Here is a 20,315-nt window from a genome sequence, read left to right on the forward strand (position 1 = left end):
GTGGATATTGACGATACGACGTGACGATATGAATATAATTGAAATGAAATGGTAATCAAGCCGAAGTGCCACATTGGGTAGTATAGAGGTGACGTAGCACGCCCACAATCATCAACAGCGGGGGATCCACTATCTATCACTCTTGATCACAGCAGCACAGCTCCTGTCGTCTTGACATCTCAACCTATATCCTATCCCATCTCACCTCATCGTCTCGATCTCCCCTTCTCCTAGCATCCCACATCCGCTAGCTGCTACTGGATTTACTGAATCACCCTTGACTCTACTATCCGGTCCAGCTCAATCATCAAATACAGCCCCCATCCCCGCCTGCTCGCCGCTATACCACAATGCAAGCTATCAAATTGGGAAAGAAGTACCCCGATCTCAAACAGGATGAGATCTTCGACCTAATAAACCAGTTCAGGTGTGTCTTTCCTCCATCCCGAATCGATATAGAGGATCTCGCTTACTCAAGACGGTTGACTGATCTTGATTCTGGTCTTAGACAAATCGACGTGGAGGAGAAGGGAAGTTTAGACAAGGCGACTGTCATCTCGGCGCTGCAATCGAGTGGAGAAGCGGATTACGATTCGGTAAGTGGTTCATCAAGCACGGTGGACGTGCGGGAGGCTTGGGCTCGGAGGTGATGGGAATGGGTGTAAGCAGGGGGGATTTGCTGCGTCGCCGTCGAGACGGAGTATATACTGGGGAGGCAGTACGACAGCTCAAGGTGTGATGGGAGGGCAGAGGACGTCAACAGACTGCCAAAGTCATACCAAATGATTTCAAAGTTGACGCATGTCGTCCTGCGCAGGCCCGAGAAACGCTCAAGAGCGTCAATATCGATTCGTCAGGAAAGGTCGAGTTGGAGGATTGGGTGCAGCTACATTCCTTGTTGAAAGCCGCAAAGAGTCATCCACTGTGAGTGAGCGATCCCTTGGACAACTTTGTGAAGTTGAGCAGTTTGAAGATCAAGGAGAACAGTCCGAACGGTGACGGAGTTGCCGGCGTATGGGAGGGAGGGATGGCGGCGACTGATGGGCAACTGGCGACCCAACGGAGATGTACAAGAGATGGACGAGCGGGATCTTAGCACCGCCGAACTTGTAGACTGACGCACTGCCTCGCCCAGCCTCGAGACTAGCAAAGGGAGGATCTCCGTCAAAGGCACAGCGGGAACCAATGCTCAACACACTATCAACGAAGATGAGAGGCGGTCCTTCACCGACCACATCAACGGCGTAAGTCGGCTTCAGTGCATCAATTCGGCGAGATCGCTGACGTTGGATCAAAGGTCCTCGCTACTGACAAGGATGTCGGTCACCTTCTACCCATTCCCACAGATACCATGCAGCTCTTTGATGAAGTTCGAGGTGGGTCCTCAAAACTGGTGTTGGGCTGTATCGGGATGCGTTGCTGACACCCCTTGTCGCTCACTCTCAGACGGTCTCATCCTCTGTAAACTTATCAACGATTCCGTCCCTGACACCATCGATGAGCGAGTCCTCAACAAGCCCTCCGCCTCCAAAGCGAAACCCAAACCGCTCAATGCCTTCCAGATATCCGAAAACAACAACATCGTCATCACTTCTGCCAAGGGTATCGGATGTTCCGTCGTCAACATCGGCCCTTCCGATATTGCGGAAGGTCGAGAGCATTTGATTTTGGGTTTGATCTGGCAGGTCATTAGAAGAGGGTTGTTGAGCAAGATCGATATCAAGATCCACCCAGAGTTGTATCGATTGTTGGACGACGGCGAGACTTTAGACGAATTCTTGAGATTGCCTCCTGACCAAATCCTTTTGAGATGGTTCAACTACCATCTCAAGGCCGCTGGATGGGGCAGACGGTGAGCATATGTTTCTCTCCGAGCTCGCATGTCACACCCCATGCTAATTCTCGCGTTTAAAGAGTTGAGAACTTTACCCGAGATGTATCGGATGGAGAAAACTACACCGTTCTTCTCAACCAGCTCAAACCCGATCAATGTTCTCGATCCCCACTTCAGACGCGCGACCTACATCAACGAGCAGAGGAGGTGCTCCAGAACGCAGACAGGATAGGATGTAGACGATTCCTCACTGCCAACTCTCTTGTCGGCGGAAACCCTAAGTTGAACTTGGCCTTCGTTGCGAACCTCTTCAACACATGGCCTGGTCTGGCGCCTCTCGAGGAGACTGAGGCTCCTCCTCCTGTGGAGGACTTTGATGCCGAGGGCGAGAGAGAGGCGAGAGTTTTCACGCTGTGGTTGAACTCTTTGGACGTTGAGCCGGGAGTGTACAACTTGTTCGAGGACCTCAAGGTGAGTCATACTCAGTAAAGCTTCTTAGGGGTTCCAGACACTGAAGAATCGTACTGTACAGGACGGAAACGTGCTCCTACAAGGGTTCGACAAGGTTATACCGGGTTCAGTCATCTGGCGACGAGTTTCCAAACCTCGGGAGGGCCAGGAACTGTCCCGATTCAAGGCTGTCGAAAACACAAACTACGCTGTTGACCTCGCCAAGGCAAACGGATTGCACATTGTCGGTATTCAGGGCGCGGATATCGTTGACGGAACTCGAACTCTCGTTTTGGGCTTGGTGTGGCAATTGATGAGACTGAGCATCAACCAAACATTGGCGAGCATCTCGCCTAGCGGTAAAGGTGTTACGGATCAGGATATCGTCAAGTGGGCGAACGAGACGGTCAAGAAGGGTGGGAAGAGCTCGACGATGAGAAGCTTTAAAGATCCAAGCTTGAGCAACGCTGTGTTCTTCTTAGACCTGTTGAACGGTGTCAAGCCTGGCATCGTGGATTACTCTTTGGTCAACAACAGCACGGATCCAGAGGAGAAGAGGCAGAACGGTACGTTTCAACCGCAAAGATCCGTTTGACCGCTGAGCTGATATGACGTAACACAGCCAAATTGGCCATTTCCATCGCGAGAAAGATGGGAGCGTTGATCTTCCTTGTTCCAGAGGACATTGTCGATGTCCGACCTCGTCTTGTGAGTGTTCCTCCGTTCTCCGGTCAATCAGACGTGGCTGATACTGTCCTTGTCTGCAGATTCTCACCTTTGTCGGAGCACTGTGGAGCGCGTCTTTACACCAGTGATTTGGGAAGCATGAAATGGGTCAAAAGTTAATGTGTTGATGGTGGTCTTTACAACCTCGAAAAATGGATGAATATATGGATATACAGAAACATCTCGTCAGTCGACGGTCACCTGCTCTCCCTAGCTGACAAGGTAGGGAATGGATTGATTCCTTTCCACCCCCCCTCCACTCACTGTCAGCTAGGGAACGGACGGCTCCTTTGGCCGAAGATGTCAGAGATACCTACCGAGTGTAGGTCCAATATGGAGGGATCAATCAAGGTGACAGACCAAAAGAATCAGATCAGCGACGGAACTGGTTTTATGACGTCTTTCGGAAATGTTGCCGAGTCTCCTAGGCTGATTGATGGGTGATTCCAACTGTTGCAACTTGATTTTGGCTCGGGCTCTTCTGTTCATCAATGACTCTTCTCGTCTCAACTGACGATAAGTTTCGACCTCCAAGTGCCAACAAGCCTCTGTACCCACCATGTCATTCCTCTTCCACGCAGCGACGCCCAGCTACGCAGACGAGAAACTCTCCACTCACCTCTCTTCATTGTCCACCATTCCTGCCAATCTTCCACCTTCCACCTCCTCATTGCAAAACAACAAGCCTTCGAAACCATCGCCCCTACTCCAAACGGCCCTACACGACCTATCCGCTCCCAAACCAGCCTCTTTCGAACGCTTGATCGAGCTCCTCGAATCGCTGTCTGATCATCGACAGCAACAGCAAGGGTATGGAGTCGTTGAGAATGGGAATGAGTTGGATGGGATCATGGAGATGGAAGTGATGGGAAGGGCGGTGACGATGGTTTGGAAAGAGGTCTTGCAGACTTTTGTGGATGGGGCGATGGAGCTGGAACAGGAAAGGGGTTGGTGGGATAGCGCGTTGAGTAGTCGGAGAGGTGTCGGAGTGTATCTGCTTCAGAGTGAGTTGAGGTCTTCCCACCCTTGTGACCGTCAGATCAAAGTTCCAGTCCAGGGGTTCCTCCCCACAGATTTCCTTCTCATATCGCACTGACTGATTGCTTTTGACTGATTGCTTGTCTGTCCATCGCCCCATCCAGCTATGCCACATAGGATCTATAGCGCTCTGCCACCACGATCCAATATGTCCATACCCCAATTCAAGGCATTCAAACTCCCCTCCCGCGACGCGTTGTTCAAACCTCTCCATTCCACCACCTCTGCCGCTTTGACATCTATCACCTCGCCATACGTTCTGACGCGTAGAGAAATGCTGGCTTCGAGAAAAGAGCTCACTCACGCTCGAGATGAGGCAGCTCGTCGAGTTGGTCTCCTGGCGACTCAGGGTCCACAATGGGGCTCTGAAGAGAGGAAAGATGGCGGCGTCTCGATCTCTGCCGTAGAAGACATAAGTGGAGAGACATCTAGATTATACTCGGCTTTGTGTCAGGCGTTGGACGTACCTCCTCCAAGATCTCCTCCTCCATCCACATCGAAAAGAAGCCGCTCCTCAAATATCGCTGTTGCACCTATCACCGCTTCTCCGGCGTCCCTCCTTGTCCTGCTCAGAACTCACTTACCGCAAGCTCGAGCCAAGATAGACAAGACTCTCACTACCCATCGTCGTCCCTCAGCTCTCACGAGATTATGGTTCCCCTTACTCTTCCTTCCGCCAACACTGTATGTGGTAGTTTCAGCAATTACAAGGAACAAAGAATGGATGAAGGAGCAAGTCCGGAATGCGAAAGAGACCGTGAGAGGATTCTTCGTACAGTGGGTCTGGGAGCCTTTGGAGGGGATCGGAAAGACCCTCCGAGGTGGGGGAGAAGGTCTAGGTGTCGCCCCTACAACGGTCAAGTCGGATCAAGCAGTGAGTGTAACATTGCGGTTCACAATCGTACAACGATGACGTGCTGATTTATTCTTCTGCCGTAGTCATTAGAAAGAATGGTTTTGGATTTAGGCAAGGATTATTACCACCTTTCAGGTCCGGCGCTCGATGCCCTGGGGGAGAAAGTGAGGAATGGAGATATGGAAGAGGTGCTCAGAGTGTACGAGAAGGAGATGCAGGTGAGCAGAATTGGTTGATAGCAACAGTGGAAAGACTGCTGATTTTCGGGTCCTCAAATGTTGCAGAGCCCTGTGAAGAACGCTCTCATGGGTAGTCTCGTCCGCACTCTGCTCATTCAAGTTCAGAAAACGAAGGTGAGTCACTGATCCACTGGTCAGAAGACAGGCGACGATCTGATTATTTTGCTATTTCAATAGACCGACTTATCGCTGTCTCTGCTATCACTGGATCACCTTCTACGATCTCAACAGCTCACCTTTGCGTTCGTTGGTGTGGCTCCTAGTGTGTTGGTGCTATACGGTCTACAAGGGTGGCTACAGGGCGTATGGAAGGGTGAAAAGCGAGGTAAAGGTCGACGAAGAGAATACTTCAATGGATTGAGGTGAATCACTCCCCCAACTAACATTGAGGAGGTGATAGCTGACAGCTGAATGTCACGGACGCAGATCGATTGAAAGACTCCTCATCACTGCGCCTAAAGGAAAGGAAGAAATGTCAGATCGAGATCGAGGTCTATTGATCGTCTCAGTCAGTGGGATGCGTACGTGGGCAGCTGGACTCGGAGGAAGCAGTCGGGATTCGTTCTTGGATGATCTGAGAATGGTCGAGGATCCAGGATTGACCAGGGGGGATAAACTGAGGGTCGTGGAGAGGATATGGAGATGTTGGGGTGTAGAAGGCAAGAAGACGGTATAAGGGATCGATATCGCCGCCAATGGTACAAGCATAATACAGTAGACACTGAAATCGCATGATGCGATTCACGAACCGTACGAGATGTATCGGATCCAGAAAGCCGGTGTGGGGTTTTCCAAATCTTAAATCATTTCAAGTCGCTCCGATCCGAATGGCAACTCGGCGCAAAAACGCTGCATATTAGATTACAACTCGTCTCGTTCTCTCTGTCGCTCTCGCTCCTCCTCCTTCTCTTCATCGCCTTCACTCGATCGTAGTAGGTACTCTCTCAACACTCTCTCCAACATCCCCTTCTCCTTCTCTCCCAAACCCACCTTATTCTCTCTATCACCCTCTTCATCGTCCAACAATAACATATCCGCATCGATAAGCACTGCTCCTCCTTCCTCGTCCTCATCCCACGAGAGCAGAACCACTTCTTCGCCTCGTTTCTTCCCATCTTCATCCTTGCCAGTACTCGTGTCACCATCTTCATCCTTGCCAGTACTCGTGTCAGAGGACGAAGATTTACCTCGTGCTCGATCGGATAATGATTCCAACGCCCTCTTGAGCATCTCACGTAGATTCGTATCTTCCACATCTAATCCGAACACAATCTCCGTCCCGTCCAATGTCGAGGATGATTCGTCCGTCCCAGCTTGAGATCCTCCCGCTTCGTGATTACCGTTGTCAGACTCTGGAGAATTTGATCGATCACTTAGAATGAGTTGTTCGCCGAGTCCAAATCGATGTTGAGGTTCATAGTCGCCTATCGGTTTATTGGAGAATGGCAATCCCAGTTTTTCATTCTTCGTCGTTCTCCCTGGCCCCTCTTTCTTCTCTCTCTCCAACTTGTCGAAGTCTTCATCACTGATAACTTGTCTACACTTGATAGGGGCCATTTCCACCTGAGCATGCTCCGCCTTGAACCCCGGCAAACCACACAGATGAGGTGAATGGATGATCACCACATATTGACAGATCGCCAATTCCTTCACCATATAGATCATGTCCCCGGTAGTCATCGAGCAATGGACTTGGACCTCAACTTCACGAGGTCGACCCGTCTTATCGCACCGAGTCCCATCGGACCATTTCTGGACCAGATATCTGGACGAAGCATCCAGTCCGAACGATACAGCTGGTGTGGTCAATTCGCCAAGTCCAGTTCCTTTGGCGACGGACGTCGTGGAAGATAAAGATTGTTCCAGAGCATTGGTTTCGGGAACGGATTGTCGATTTTGATCTTGAGTTGTTGGTGGCGGTACTCCTTTCACCCCCTTGACTTTAGATTTGGTCGTTGATTTTCGAGGAGGAGACGGATGAGCTTGTCCGAGAGTATATGCGTCGAAAGCTGGATCTTCGGTGGGGACAACCCCTCCAGGTGGATGAGGGTGCTTATGCGCCGCTTGGCGGAATTGTCTGATATAATTATTGTGGCAATATCTATGAGTGTTTTTCAAAACAGTCAATCAGTTCGCGCCCGCTTCAATTCGTGCGGTATCTGTCGTCCATCGTACTCACGCGTAGGTGAACCAGCCCTGTCTGGAGTACAGACACTTGCCGTCCAGATGGCTGAGAGCATTCCATCCCTGAATCGGATCCAGCTCGTCTTCCACTTCATCCAGTTGATCTATTCGCGACGTTTGCGCCGCTGTCGTATTCGATGAAGGCATAAGACAGAGATATGGATAGGGCGGTGTCCCCGGTTCGTCTTCTGGATGAGCAAAGTTCATGGCAACAATTTCCAGTTGACTCTGCAGGATATGCCGATCAGCTTGATGTGTTGGAAGTTCTCCGAGTGACGAAATTTGATCAATCACTTACCTGCTTTGACGTCGCTTCTGTCTCTCCTTCCCCGTCGATCAATCTCTCCCCTTCACCATGACTCCCAGGCCGCAATTTTATCCAATCTTCCTCACTCTCCAATCCCAGATTCTTACATCTATTCGCATCGTCTGCGGATATTGGCAGATCGTTCAGGAATTGGACCTCGTATTTCGGATAAGCGTAAAGATCCCGAAGTTGATGCGCACCATGTCGAAGCGACAGGGATGGCAGCGGTGTGAGGACGGATAAGGCTGAGAGGTATATTAGCAAGTTTCGGTGCATGATGCTGTGGTATGTGTCAATGAGCGTGTGCTGGCCTCCTGTATAGATCCCATGTGACAAGACTTGGTCTGTCCCAGATCAAAGGAAGATGTGATGGAAGAAGACCCGTTCCAGCGTGGCAATGACCAGGTGAACAGGGTGGAGGAAAGGGGAAGTTGACGGCGGCGATCTCCGCTCAGACCACGGACGTAGCGAAGTAGTGGATCACAACGGTCTCGACGATATATATGTATAACCAACTCGTCCTCTCACTACTCATCGATAGGATAGGTACTGCTGCCCCATCAACGCATCTGTACAAGCCGTGTATATAGGATGACGACGAAGCTCCGAGTAGGCTGGCATCGGGAACATTTCCTGTCACCCCTGTTGCAATTCGTGGAGAAAGATCAGAACTCCACATTCGAATTGGTCGAATGTCCAGGTGGGACAGGGGAGATGCAGGTCAAGTTGAAGAGTGGAGAGATCGATCTGTGCATCGGTGAGTGAGAAGTGTTCGATGTGGACTTTGGGTGAAAGCTGACTTTGTTGGTCCACTCGCTGGGACAGCCCTCACCGACGCCTTGATAGCGGGTCTCGCAAACGGTTTGACTTCTTACAAGCTCGTGGGTAGGTACATTGCTAGTCCCCTCAGATGGTACGTTAGCTTCCTTACTCTCGACACACCTCATGACAAGACTATCATGGGCATTGAAAGTACACTTGTACTTCTAGGGCGATCATCACTGGGAAAGACAGTCATTACGACTCTGTAGACGATCTCAAGGGGACTGCGTTCGGTATCTCCCGTCTTGGAAGGTTGGTTTTATCGATTCTTCGAAAGTTTATGAGCCTTACTGACCAGTCCGTTTACAGTGGCTCTCAGGTGTGTCTCCCTCCGCTCTACCGGCAATATCAACGAGCTCATTCGACTTGATCCTAGGTCATGGCATCTGTCTTGTCGCTTCAACAAGGTTGGACTGAAGCCGAACAACCCAAGTTTGAGGGTGGGTTTGTCTTTCAAGCTTTACTTTTCGTCTCGTGTGGATCACTCATAACATGGCCTACACAGTGAAGGGCCAATTCAAGCCGCTTCGAGATTCAGTCAACTCCGGCGAGAGTGAGGACAATCATTATCATGTCATCAACGAAAGCCAAGTGTACTGAACTGACACTGTGCATAGCATCCGTTTTCTTGTGGGAATGGTTCACCACCAAACCTTTCGTGGATTCTGGTGAAGTGAGATTCATCGGTTCAGTCTACAGTACGTATGCACAACCCATATGCGAATCAACGGACTCAGAGTTGTTGATCCGAAATGAAAACAGCTCCTTGGCCATGTTGGCACATTGCGGCATCTCCTTCTGCTTCATCGTCAGCTGTCCAGACGTTCCTCAACTCGCTACAGCCCTTCGTGAGGAACTTCAACTCGCCCCAAGCGCGTGAGAAAGAAGACGTGGATTTCGTCAGTAATTACTTTGGACACAAGAGGGAGGATGTGGTAGAATGGCTCGCGAGTGTCAAGTGGGAAGACGGTCTGGCCGAGGTCAAAGAGGATGTGGTCAGGGAGACCCTTAGGTCAGTCCCGACCCTTGCTCATCTGTCGTCAATTGCAAATATGATAACGGTACTGACACTGAAAGCGTTGTCCATGTCTTAGCGTCCTGGCCAAAGCAGGTGTCGTGAAGCCTGAAGCTGCAGAGATGAGCATTGAGACATTTGTGAACACCGATGTAGCCAAAGTAGTCTAGATGCAGAGACGGTCCTCTCTCAAGTGATGAAGGGATCGAGATATGACGCCATCTGATGATACTATACGGCGGAGAAGGTGTGTCGCACCGATCCATCAATCGCGGGGGAAGCCGGTGGAGGACGATCGATCGTGGTGATGCACTCACACACTCACTCTTTGACACATCTATCACTTACATCTCTCTTCATGGATCTTCTCCCGGTGACCCACTTCTCGCATCGCAAATATCAAAGCTTTATCCACTCTGTCAGCAATCAACTCATTCCGTCGCATCATGTCCAAGCCAGCATGGGCCAACGCGCTCGACCAGCAATTGAAGGAGAACCCGAAAGCCCTCAGTAAGTCGCGCTCGTCACCTTGAAAGGACTCGTTGAATACGTGCTGATCTACCAGTGTACCCCTTGCCCAGGCTATGCTTTCTCGACGCTCTCGTCTGAGAACAAGCCAAAGGTCCGATTTGTGATTCATCGTGGAGGTTAGTGCCGTGTCAATCCACATTCGTCTCCAGTTCCGCCAACGTCTTTCCCTCCCACCATTTCCGCCAAATCGCAATGCAACGCTATCACTTAGATATCCAATTCGTTACTGACAAAGACAACACGCCCACCGCGACCCACAGTGACACCCTCCAATCTCTTGCTGACTACCACCGACACCAGAATGTCCAAACCTGCCCATCTCGCGCATTCACCCACTGTCGAGCTAGCGTGGTGGATCGAAGACACGAACGTCCAATTCCGAATAACCGGCCAAGCCTACACCCTTCCCCCAGACCTCTCCAGCAAGTCCGACGAAGCTTCCAAGATCATCGAGGGCTTGAAGATGGAGGGTAAAGAGGAAGGCAGTGCGGAATGGTGGGAGAAGAAGAGGAAGGAACTGTGGGGTGGAGTCAGTGGTCATCTGAGAGCTGGGTTTGGAAGACCAACACCTGGGAAGAAATTGGAAGAGGTTGAGGGGAGCGATAAATGGCCCGAGACGATTCCTGCAGAGTCGGTGAGTTGTCTAATTGCGACGTTATCTATCATCTTGTCCCGTGGTCTTTTCGCGTGGATCGGTTGAGATTCGTTCCATCATCCATGCTGATTATGTGACGCATCCCAGGACGACCCCGAAGAGCGCAAGACGATCGAATACGCTCTCGAACACTTCGCTATCATTGCCATACGACCGGAAGCCGTCGAGTTCCTCGAGCTCAAGCCTATCCCGAATCGCAGAACACAGTGGACCGTGCAGGCCGATGGTACATGGCAGGAGAGCAAGGTTGCTCCTTGAGTGTTTCAAACGTCGCAGAAGGTTGATGGTGGTAGATGAGAGGTGGAGTCCAGGGGGGTGGGTAGATCATTGCAGAGACGGCCTGGACTGCTTCCCGTCAAGTATGATGCAGATCATTACCATCACATGACGTTTGAGTCTAGACGATACAGATACACTAAACGCACTCCATTATTCTTACACATGATACAATTCCGAGGCCTTTTGTCTCGTTGACGATCTCCGTGAGGTATACCCAATCGCTTCGAGATCCACAATCTCTCCCATTTGTTCAGACGATTTCGCTAGGACTTCCTCATCCAGTCCATGACCTTTTTCCTCAAGAGATTCGATCCCACCCTCCGCAGCCGTCGATCCGCCGCTCATTTCCCTGACATGTAACACCTCTTCGTCTCCCCCTTCGCTCGTTTCCGTTTGAGAAGGATAGTCACCCAGAAATCCACGCAGATTCAACTCTGGTCCTGTCTCGTCGTCATCTCTCTCTTCATCCGTTCTTCGGAAGCGATGGCAAAGAGAAGCGGTACCTCTCCCAGAGGCAGGCGCCGAATGCGCTACGGGTGCTTTTGGGTCTAGGCGGAGAAACTGACGCCATTCCGGAACGGTTGCTGGAATGTGCCAGATCCGCAGGACGTCTCTCTAAAAGGTGGGGATCAGGAGAGTCAGCCATTTGGATTGGACATGTGTCATTCTAGCAAAGGCGTTTCATCCCAGGAAGGGGATGTAAGAACCGGTGGGAACAGGTGGGGACATGCTCATATATCACACGGCTATGACTAAGGAGTGACTCTCAGCGAAGATTGCTTCAACATACCTGAGTAGCGAAACAGATGAAAGCCATGGGTGCCGCACAAGAAAAAGCGAGATCGTTGGCCGCATCGAAAACAGTATCGTCAAACGCCTGATAGAGCGTCACGGCGATCATCGACAAGGTCCAACAGACAAATAAAGCTACTCGGACGAAGAAGAATCTCTTGAATGATCGTGTGGGTCGGATGGCGTGGAGGTTGATATCGAAGCTTGAGGAGACGTTGTGACCCACTTTGCGCGACGTCACGAGCGTTTGATTGAAATGATACCATACGAGGTAGATCGTCCACACTGAGTGCCAAAGCGATCAGGTACTGAGTCAGCGATGCTGGTCGTGTCTTGAGGGCTGGTGGTGGCGCGCACTCACGTTCCATGATCAGGGCGAGGATGGCGATGCCCAACGTCGTCATCTGATAAGCTATTCGACTAATTCATAGCATTTCATCAGCTTGGAGGTTCATCGTACCCTCAGTCACTCCTGCACTCACAGCTCAGGATCCAACAAAGAGCAGTAGAAAGGGACGGGCTGCGAAATGTCGGACAAGCAATCTTGTCAGTATCTTCCTTCATAGATTCGCGCTGCCATTCGCTTTCAAGAGCTACGCAGAGGCAAAGATGCACATACGAGTATGAGTGGGCCATTCGCGTCCCTGGTCAGCTGCATAGTCGCAAGCGCAAAGAATCAGCGTTAGGCCAAATTCCCCTCTTCGTAGTCTAGACACTTACGATGATCAGTCTGGGGACAAAACCGAGGATGCACAGGTATGGCATCGCGAGCAGCTGTCCACGGCCAAAAAAAGGTTCTCAACAAGGATCGTTCCAGCTGCTGTGCATCACCCATTTACACTCACAAAAATAAGCATAGGCCGTGATTCAACCTTTTTGAATACTGGCGTTGACAGTCGTATCGTCTTGGACCATAGCTGAAGGTAAGCGATTCGTGGACTTGTAAGTCAGCGAAGGAACTCCTCTTCTGAAATGAATCTGGAATCTTGTACTTGGCGTGTACTCACCCTAATGACCAATGCGAGGATCGTCGCAGCTTGCGCAGCCTGTGATCCCGCCTGTAGCACCGCTTGGAATCTGCATACTCCATACAAGGATACTGTCCGTTGACCCACCGCATGCTGCGCCCTGATCAACTCCGCTACTTGTTCCTCGGTGAGCTTGGGACGCACTCTCCCGCCCTGCGCAAGATAGTACAACAGATTGAGGATATCCACGAGGATGAGGACGACAAACGCGTTGATCAAACATGGATCTCTGGGTGCTCTCAATGTCCTTCTTCTCCATACTCGTCCTTCACCTCGTCCAGCGTTCCGATCGGGGTAGAAGGATAAGGTCAGAGTTAGGACCAGGGCCAGAAGACCGATGATTCCGATAAAGTTGAGAGCGGCGAAGGCGTGTACTTTCTCGGGCGATACGATCGATTCGGCGATTATATGTGCGATTGTGGTGAGATTGGCAGTGGCATTGGTCAACTCGCCATAAGTGGTCCCGTGGGGCATCGAAGCAAGAGAAACACCTAGAGCAGGTCGAATCGACGTGATGGGGATTCGAACGTTGCCTCAAGGGAAGGCGATGGGACAATCAAGGCAAGCTGCAAGGGGGAGGTTGATGGTCGCCGTTTGGCGCAAGTCGAAGGGGAAACGGCGTCGTGGAGTGCCCCTCTTGCGTTTCCGCCAGGAGATGGGAAATTTTGACAAAAGAATGACAGAATTCCGAGATGAGGTCGAGTAAGGTCGAAGGGATCAACGAGGGGAGGTCGGACGGTCGGACGGAACGTAGGTATGAGGGTCTGATGGGTTTCTGCGTAAATCACAGTTGCAGCAGATGAAGAGATAGAGGAATAATCGATACGATGTCTTTCGACTGTTGTCAGAACGAAATCGTCTCCCGATGGTATAGACGACCGTGGCTTCCTGCACCGGCTTCAGAACGTTTGGTAACTCCAGATCGTCAGACATACATCCCTTGCATATACAAGCAAGCATGTATGTCACTTGTCATCGTCAGTCCCTGAAAGAACAGCTTCATGACCATCCCAATAGGACGTCTCGTGTCCAGATCAGGACAGTAACTCTAACGCATGTGAAACACCCGGTCGATCCCCTCCGGGTCAGGTGTGATTCCCAATCAGCGATCTCGAAGGAAAAGGAAGGGGAGACAGAGTACGCTTCATGCAGAGAAGACAACAGATGAGGAAGCATTGCGACTGCCTGGATGCCCATGAAAGCCGGAGAAGCGGGGGGTCAGGGGATGGCATCCAGTCGCTGGACTGACTGTTGTGAAATCAACAACAACGGGAAATAATACTCCTTTCGTACGAAATGGTGATAAACGCCCGAAACCTTATGGTTTCACCAAGAATCTCAAAAGTCCCATACCACAGTACATTCCCGTCAAAGCAATAACACCCTTTGATCTGGAGGGCGCAGAGCAAAGGATCACACGGGTGGGGAAGATATCGAATAGGTCATAATGTCGGTGGAAGAGTAAAGCTCACAGATGCTATGCTGCAGCAGCTTCCTTGCACAAAGTGTCGTACGAACATTTCAATCCACCGGCCCTCCCACCCACCCTGCCTCCTCGATCGGTCCCTCTGTACACGGATACACCGTCCTAGATGACATGAGACATTAGAGTAGGAAGAGGTAAAGAAAGACTTGAACACCTTGGCAGGGCAGAAAGACCGCACGTATGACTTGTATATCCGGTCTGCTATGTATGTTTACGTAACAGGAACTCTGGATTTCAATTGAGATCAGTCACTGTAACATCATGAATCCAGTCAACCCGATTGTTATGATCTATCGGACAGCGCGCAACCTCGAGAGAGTCACAGTGGCCACGTAAAGAGGCTTGTTGACATGAGGGGAACAATGGTGAGTGCACCAATCTCAATGAAGCAGCTGCTCTACGTCTACGAGTCACAAGTAGTTGACGAAAGAACTCTCTCTTCACTCCAGTCCCGACCTCGACGAACAGCAGCGAGTTCATCTTCTCGCATCGTGAATGACACATCGATAGTAGGAGATGCTCTTGATCCGGATTATCTCGCCCTAAGTGCGAGACAACGGAGAGCTATCGACAGAGCGTTTGAGCGAGGTGTGAGGAGTTTCGAGGCTAGAGGGAACGGCAGGAAGAGACGGAGAGTGGAGGGAAACAATGGTACGAAGGAGGTCCCTGAGCTGGGACTTGATGATGGAGGAGGAGAAGGGAGAGGATCTTTCCTTGACGATGATGGGGGCGAAGGAGATTTTATGGTCGAAGATGAAGATGGCGGTGGTGGATTTTTGATTGAAGAGGGAGGTGGGGGTGGAGGTTTCTTGCCGGATGATGTTGATGAAGGTGGCGGTGGATTCCTACCTGACAACCAAGGAGACGGTGGCTTTCTACCCGATGACCATGGTCAAGACGGTCTCGTGAAGTCGAAGAGCGATAATCCACCACCCTCTTCGTCTCACGATCGGGTCAAACGACGAATACCTCTGTATCTCCTCCCATCGCTTCTCGCCTCGTTGGGTTTACCGTCCGACGAAGATGTCCTTCAGGTGTTCCGAGCATCAGCCTCAGGCTGGAAAGATGAAAATGATCTCGAAGTCGATACGGACATGGACTCGAGACGGCGAAAGAGACTTGCTGGTGGCGGAGAAGATGAGGATGAGGTGGGAGTGGAAATGAAAGACTTCAGAGCTGTCTGTGCAGCTTTGATGGGTCCTGACGATAATCAAGATAATGATTCGAGCAAGGAACAAGAGGACAGCAGTGACGAGGAAGTAGGAGGGTCAGATGCATTCGAGTTGAGCGGATCCGATTCGGATCTCTCTTCTCTGACAGGATCGGAGTATGGTCAGGCATCCACGTCCAAACGGAAAGCTGGACCAAGAGTCACGGCCACAGATTTCGCACAAGAGCAACAACGAGATGGGGAAGGGGGATCGACACCGAGGAAAAGGACGACGAGGAGGAGTAGAAAAACGAGGATAGAGGGCAAACCGAAATTGTCGACGAAACAGAAAGAGATGGCAAGAGATATCTGGGATATGTTGAAGCCCAAATCTACAGGCAAGGAGAGGGACGCGGGTATCTTGGGGAGGGACGAGGTCAAACATTGGGTGAGGACGTTGGGTGAGATGTGGAGCGATGAAGAGGTGAGCGACGAACTCCAAGGTGCCAGATTGATAGAGTGAGTTCGGGTTCGCTGACGATGCGATTCAGATCACGGAGATGGTCACGCTCTTCTCGTCACAACATGAGGGTAGGGGTGTGACATTCGATGATTTCGGGGGAATCATGCTTCGGGCAGGATTGGTGTAGAGAAATCGGGGAACGGGGTCAAGCTGGCCATCGAACGATGTACTCTCGCATGTAGCCTTAGTCATACATAATCAAAGCATTGTTTTTCTGGCCCCACTCCGATGAGGCAGGTCACTCGCTCACCGCTTACTGCCATTGGTATCTTACATGCTGGATAACGCCGTCTAATCCTATACACTACAACTCGGCTCGAGCGGCGTGCTTTCCCTCCACCTTCGAATCCCTGACAGTGTTCGTCTGTTCCGACTGTTTCCCATCTATAACATGCTACTGAGCCTTCCTTTGATGAGGCTGGAGTTCTCATCCTTCCCTGTTACCCCAAAATGCCTCCGAACTTCTTCTCCAGCGTTTCATAGATTAGGAAAATCATCGCTGAGCTAGGCGCACTCCTCATGACGGTCAACCCGCAACCCGCATACATGCCCCTCAATCCTCTCGTCCTCCAAATCCTCTTCGCTGTCGGCCAAAAGGCCGGCGCTTTCTTGTCCGGATTCAGTTCTGCCCACGTCTGCATCGACGATTTGACGCTATCCGCAGGGAAAAGGACGACATTATACGACATTCCTGCCAGAGCGCCCGATGCCATTAACTCGTAGGTCCTCAGATCGGATTTGGAGGCCTTACGACCATCATCGACCATGGAGCGCTGGTGTCGGGAGATGAAGTATCGAGCAGCGAATTCGTACGCGGAGAACCAGGCTGCAGATCCTCCTGTCTCTCGGAGCAATGTACCGGTTTGACCGAGCCATAACCCACGAAGACCGGAAGTTCGTACAGTATCAACGATCAACGAGAGAGGACCTTTGGGAGGGGCGAGGTTGGGATTGGGTCGTGGTGTAGAAAGGAGAATTGTGGAAGCCGAGGAGCCAGCAGAAGGAGTCGTAGCGAACGGATGTACACCAGGCGTGGGAGCGAGGGACGAGGCTGTGGCGCCGAAAGCCCCTTCTCTCGCTAACATCTGAACTTGCATTCGGCACTTGATCAATTCGATGGGTGTTCTGTGCAAGATCAGTTAGCCAAGATCGATGAGGATCCGGTTGAGGTTACCACACCGATAGGACTGGTCGACATCGTCAGACGGTCACCACTTACAGAACGAAACTGGCCGTAGCTCCCGCTCCTGCTGCCGCCAGAGCCGTCTCTGGCATACTCAATTCCCTCCCTCGCGATTTATCTGACCTCAGAGCGACAATGGCGGATTTACACTTGTTGTAACACAAGAAGAGAACAGCGTTCTCGCATGCTGCGCCGACGATGGGTGCGGATATGCCCTAGAGTCACGTCCATTTGTATCAGCCGATCAAACTTTGTACAAGTGCAACGAGAGTCGCCAGTGGCTTTGATCAGTGAAACCGTGTTGAGACTGGACGTACTCTGTACAATCCTCTCCAGCCTTCTTTCGAATAAGTCTGCTTGAAACAGTCCAATGGTCCAGTGAATGTAAGAGCTCGATCGGTAGGTTGTGATTGTAGTCTGACCTTGACTGTGTGTTCAAGTCAGCATCACGATGTTCTCCTTCCATGACTGACTCCTTGGCATGACGGGTCCGACCGAGCGAAGGAACGTCGTGACTTACCTAGGTCAAAAGGATGTTCGAAAACTTTTGCAGCCATTCCTGCGACCTGATCGCAAGCCAAAGCACGATATCAGCATGGATTGTCGAACGAGCATTACCTCGCAATGGATTACTGCTGGTAATGAGAAAAATGCAATGGGAGCGGATCCCCTAACGTACACTGCCAAAAGCAACATCCTCAAGAGCGTTCGTAGCTGCCTCGGAACCCATCTTTGGTTTGATATTCCTCGTGAACGGACCTCTTTGATAGATTTTATGCGATCTCGAGTTTGTGTGTCGGTAAATTGAGTGAGGAGGTCAGATCGTGCTATGGGGTAATGAGGAGCATGCCCACGTCTGTTGACTTATGTACAAATCAAGCGAAAGAAAGCGAGGAAAGATGAAAGTGACTGCACAAAGTGGAGAGTTGAAAAATCGCAATCCGCCTAGGTCAAATTATTCAGGCACGTCAAACGTCGCGTAGTTCACCGACACTTGCCTATCGATAATATCATGTACAACCCCAGGTATTGCTGCTATGCATGATGATGAATTGGGGTATATCCTGTCTGGCAGATACAGTCGTTCAACGTCATGTCACGTCATGATCTCTAGTCACGTCGTATCCTGCTCGTTTTGTCATTGTCCGTTCAATAAGCATTCCTAGGGCTCTTTCTTCCAAACAATCCTTCGGCTATTTTTTGACGGTGCAAGGTAAGCATTCTTCGCCCGCTTCACACGCCTTTCCGAGGGGCGACAAACCCATTCAATGCCCACCTGGATGACTTTGCGCTTCCTCCGGTCTTCTCAGACCTCCATCCGTCGCACCTGAATATCCTCCTCCTCCGTATCCTATCCCTTGCCCTTGGGCATAGTTGTTTGCGGTGGGTGTATCGCTTTCGTCTCTCGCATATCTCGCCTCGGCAGGATGAATTATGTACCCTGCGCCTGGAGCGGAGAAGGGATATTGACCGCCACCATTGCCGTTGTACTCTTGATCATAGTTGTTGTGCCCGTACGCTCCGCCATACGCTTGTGATTCGTCGTGCTGTGGATACGCATCTTCATATCGACCCTCTTCTCCTCTTGCCGCTGCGTCAGAGTAACCTCGATGATGTAATCCTTCACCAGCACCGCCGCCACCATAGGCACTTCCACGCGCACCATATCCAGCAGCTCCAGCCTCGGGCTCTTCGCGGAGCGATTCCATACTTGGTCGAGCATCCCATGCATCCGCGTTGGGTCCGGGTGGGGGCATGGCATTGTATACTGATCCAGGGTTGTATCGTGTTGATCGTAGGATGGACATGGTGAATGCCTCGGGGTTCTCCGAATACACTGAGTGATAGAGCTTGTGGTCGGAGACTTGTGATCTGGAGTAGGTGCTCGTCAAGCTGATAGTATAGACAACGACAATCAGCTTTGTATTAGGATCGATCTGCCGCAGGGACGACACGTACTATAAGAAATAGCCCTGTACGAGCAAGAGGATCAACCATATCCCGCCCATGATGCCTACATCCGCCCACGCGAAAGCACTACATAAAGCCTGACTTTCCGACGCCAGGGTTTGATTGGCGGTCGTCGATGTTGAATTGGAGTCGGAGAAGAATTTGGCCTATTCCGGGGAAAAGGTGCAGCAAGCAGCACTCGTCAGTATAGTGAGCTGGGGGACTACCATGCCGGCTAGCTGGTTTGCGAGTGCGTGTCCGAGGTAGGATTGCAAATGGCTACATACCTCACAATTATGTACCGCGGTGTTGTGTCTCAGCGCCGAGGTGATGATCAACGCTGCGGCACAGGCCAAAGCTGCGAGAATGGCGAGAGCATTCAGGATAGAGTAGACTTTGAACGTTGATGTTTTTTCCTGCCAAAGCCTCCTTTTTCAGCTCTCGACCGCTACTTTACAATCCTACTCAGGACGAGAAGGTTTACTCACTCTTAAAACACCTATGAACCCGACGGGTTGACAAGCCGCTATCACGAAGCATAGTATTGCGAAAATCGTCCCTGCGAATGAGGGGAAGGAAGCCCCGACGACTATGCGCGACAGAAGTCAGCTGATGTGTCACGGGCCGAAGTCGTCCATTCTCACCATCTGGCGTTGCCAGTACTAGGATTCCGATGGCTATGCTGATGACCTGCAAGATAGCAACATCAACCGTGTTCCACAAACCCTTTCTTCCCGAGGTCATCCGGCAAGAACGAGGAGAGACGCACAGCTTGTTCGCCTAGGATGGTGTATATACCCGCATTCACTAGCGGTACAGCTGGATGCGACGCGATCAGTAAATCCCTGGAATAGAAGAGATAAGGAGGATGAAACGTTGCGGACAGACTCACCACAGCAGCAATATCTGGGATCTATCAGACCCTTCCCCACCTGCATCGTCGTCGCCATCGTTACGGATCTCTCCTTCCTTGTCGTAGTGATTGTCACTAGCGGCGTCGAGGTAGTCTCCGACAGTTGCTTTGCGCAGAGGCGTCGAGGTTTCCGTTCTCAAACCTATGCTTTTCGACCGTTCTCGAATCTATGCTATTCGACCTTGTCTTGTGTTCGTATGAGCGTCGCTCGTATCGGCTGTGGTATGTACCAAGGAGAGACACAGATGCAATCGGTCAAGATTTACATGGAGTGTGTGTATACGAAGAGATGAGCGGTGTTGAAACTCGCTGTTTCCTGCGCGTGCACCGCCGCGTGATGAAACGGAACAGACA

The 20,315-nt window shown here is 51.1% G+C and overlaps 9 protein-coding genes across 9 annotated transcripts; 5 read left to right on the forward strand and 4 right to left on the reverse strand.

Annotated features, from left to right (window-relative positions):
- Nucleotides 1-350: 350 nt before the first annotated feature.
- IAR55_005377 (uncharacterized protein) lies at nt 351-3,099 on the forward strand (the record flags this gene model as incomplete). The annotated part of the gene is made up of 10 exons (XM_066948469.1): nt 351-427; nt 509-596; nt 818-924; nt 1,136-1,244; nt 1,298-1,376; nt 1,447-1,852; nt 1,915-2,305; nt 2,367-2,850; nt 2,907-2,992; nt 3,052-3,099. The coding sequence occupies 10 exons, from the start codon at nt 351-353 to the stop codon at nt 3,097-3,099; spliced, it is 1,875 nt and encodes a 624-aa protein (XP_066801037.1).
- A 470-nt stretch (nt 3,100-3,569) lies between these two features.
- On the forward strand, nt 3,570-5,819 carry IAR55_005378 (uncharacterized protein; the record flags this gene model as incomplete). The annotated part of the gene is made up of 6 exons (XM_066948470.1): nt 3,570-4,014; nt 4,153-4,922; nt 4,988-5,122; nt 5,189-5,257; nt 5,321-5,505; nt 5,570-5,819. 6 exons carry the CDS (start codon nt 3,570-3,572, stop codon nt 5,817-5,819), a joined length of 1,854 nt encoding a protein of 617 aa, XP_066801038.1.
- A 185-nt stretch (nt 5,820-6,004) lies between these two features.
- IAR55_005379 (uncharacterized protein) lies at nt 6,005-7,910 on the reverse strand (the record flags this gene model as incomplete). The annotated part of the gene is made up of 3 exons (XM_066948471.1): nt 6,005-7,244; nt 7,323-7,555; nt 7,626-7,910. The coding sequence occupies 3 exons, from the start codon at nt 7,908-7,910 to the stop codon at nt 6,005-6,007; spliced, it is 1,758 nt and encodes a 585-aa protein (XP_066801039.1).
- A 315-nt stretch (nt 7,911-8,225) lies between these two features.
- On the forward strand, nt 8,226-9,641 carry IAR55_005380 (uncharacterized protein; the record flags this gene model as incomplete). The annotated part of the gene is made up of 9 exons (XM_066948472.1): nt 8,226-8,391; nt 8,460-8,547; nt 8,625-8,708; nt 8,766-8,775; nt 8,833-8,896; nt 8,962-9,009; nt 9,074-9,154; nt 9,219-9,468; nt 9,551-9,641. The coding sequence occupies 9 exons, from the start codon at nt 8,226-8,228 to the stop codon at nt 9,639-9,641; spliced, it is 882 nt and encodes a 293-aa protein (XP_066801040.1).
- Nucleotides 9,642-9,917: 276 nt separating this feature from the next.
- Nucleotides 9,918-10,915, forward strand: IAR55_005381 (uncharacterized protein; the record flags this gene model as incomplete). The annotated part of the gene is made up of 4 exons (XM_066948473.1): nt 9,918-9,981; nt 10,053-10,118; nt 10,263-10,636; nt 10,745-10,915. 4 exons carry the CDS (start codon nt 9,918-9,920, stop codon nt 10,913-10,915), a joined length of 675 nt encoding a protein of 224 aa, XP_066801041.1.
- A 177-nt stretch (nt 10,916-11,092) lies between these two features.
- Nucleotides 11,093-13,230, reverse strand: IAR55_005382 (uncharacterized protein; the record flags this gene model as incomplete). The annotated part of the gene is made up of 8 exons (XM_066948474.1): nt 11,093-11,551; nt 11,727-12,013; nt 12,090-12,148; nt 12,211-12,248; nt 12,348-12,380; nt 12,449-12,502; nt 12,574-12,645; nt 12,736-13,230. The coding sequence occupies 8 exons, from the start codon at nt 13,228-13,230 to the stop codon at nt 11,093-11,095; spliced, it is 1,497 nt and encodes a 498-aa protein (XP_066801042.1).
- Nucleotides 13,231-14,625: 1,395 nt separating this feature from the next.
- IAR55_005383 (uncharacterized protein) lies at nt 14,626-16,042 on the forward strand (the record flags this gene model as incomplete). Its single annotated transcript, XM_066948475.1, has 2 exons — nt 14,626-15,876; nt 15,944-16,042. The coding sequence occupies 2 exons, from the start codon at nt 14,626-14,628 to the stop codon at nt 16,040-16,042; spliced, it is 1,350 nt and encodes a 449-aa protein (XP_066801043.1).
- A 313-nt stretch (nt 16,043-16,355) lies between these two features.
- On the reverse strand, nt 16,356-17,828 carry IAR55_005384 (uncharacterized protein; the record flags this gene model as incomplete). Its single annotated transcript, XM_066948476.1, has 5 exons — nt 16,356-17,040; nt 17,135-17,313; nt 17,416-17,525; nt 17,619-17,664; nt 17,778-17,828. The coding sequence occupies 5 exons, from the start codon at nt 17,826-17,828 to the stop codon at nt 16,356-16,358; spliced, it is 1,071 nt and encodes a 356-aa protein (XP_066801044.1).
- A 535-nt stretch (nt 17,829-18,363) lies between these two features.
- On the reverse strand, nt 18,364-19,998 carry IAR55_005385 (uncharacterized protein; the record flags this gene model as incomplete). The annotated part of the gene is made up of 8 exons (XM_066948477.1): nt 18,364-18,719; nt 18,762-18,991; nt 19,058-19,215; nt 19,336-19,464; nt 19,537-19,637; nt 19,693-19,738; nt 19,818-19,867; nt 19,941-19,998. 8 exons carry the CDS (start codon nt 19,996-19,998, stop codon nt 18,364-18,366), a joined length of 1,128 nt encoding a protein of 375 aa, XP_066801045.1.
- Between the last annotated feature and the right edge of the window lie 317 nt (nt 19,999-20,315).

This window comes from Kwoniella newhampshirensis, chromosome 11 (assembly GCF_039105145.1).
Source record: "Kwoniella newhampshirensis strain CBS 13917 chromosome 11, whole genome shotgun sequence".
Classification (NCBI taxonomy): Eukaryota; Fungi; Basidiomycota; class Tremellomycetes; order Tremellales; family Cryptococcaceae; genus Kwoniella; species Kwoniella newhampshirensis.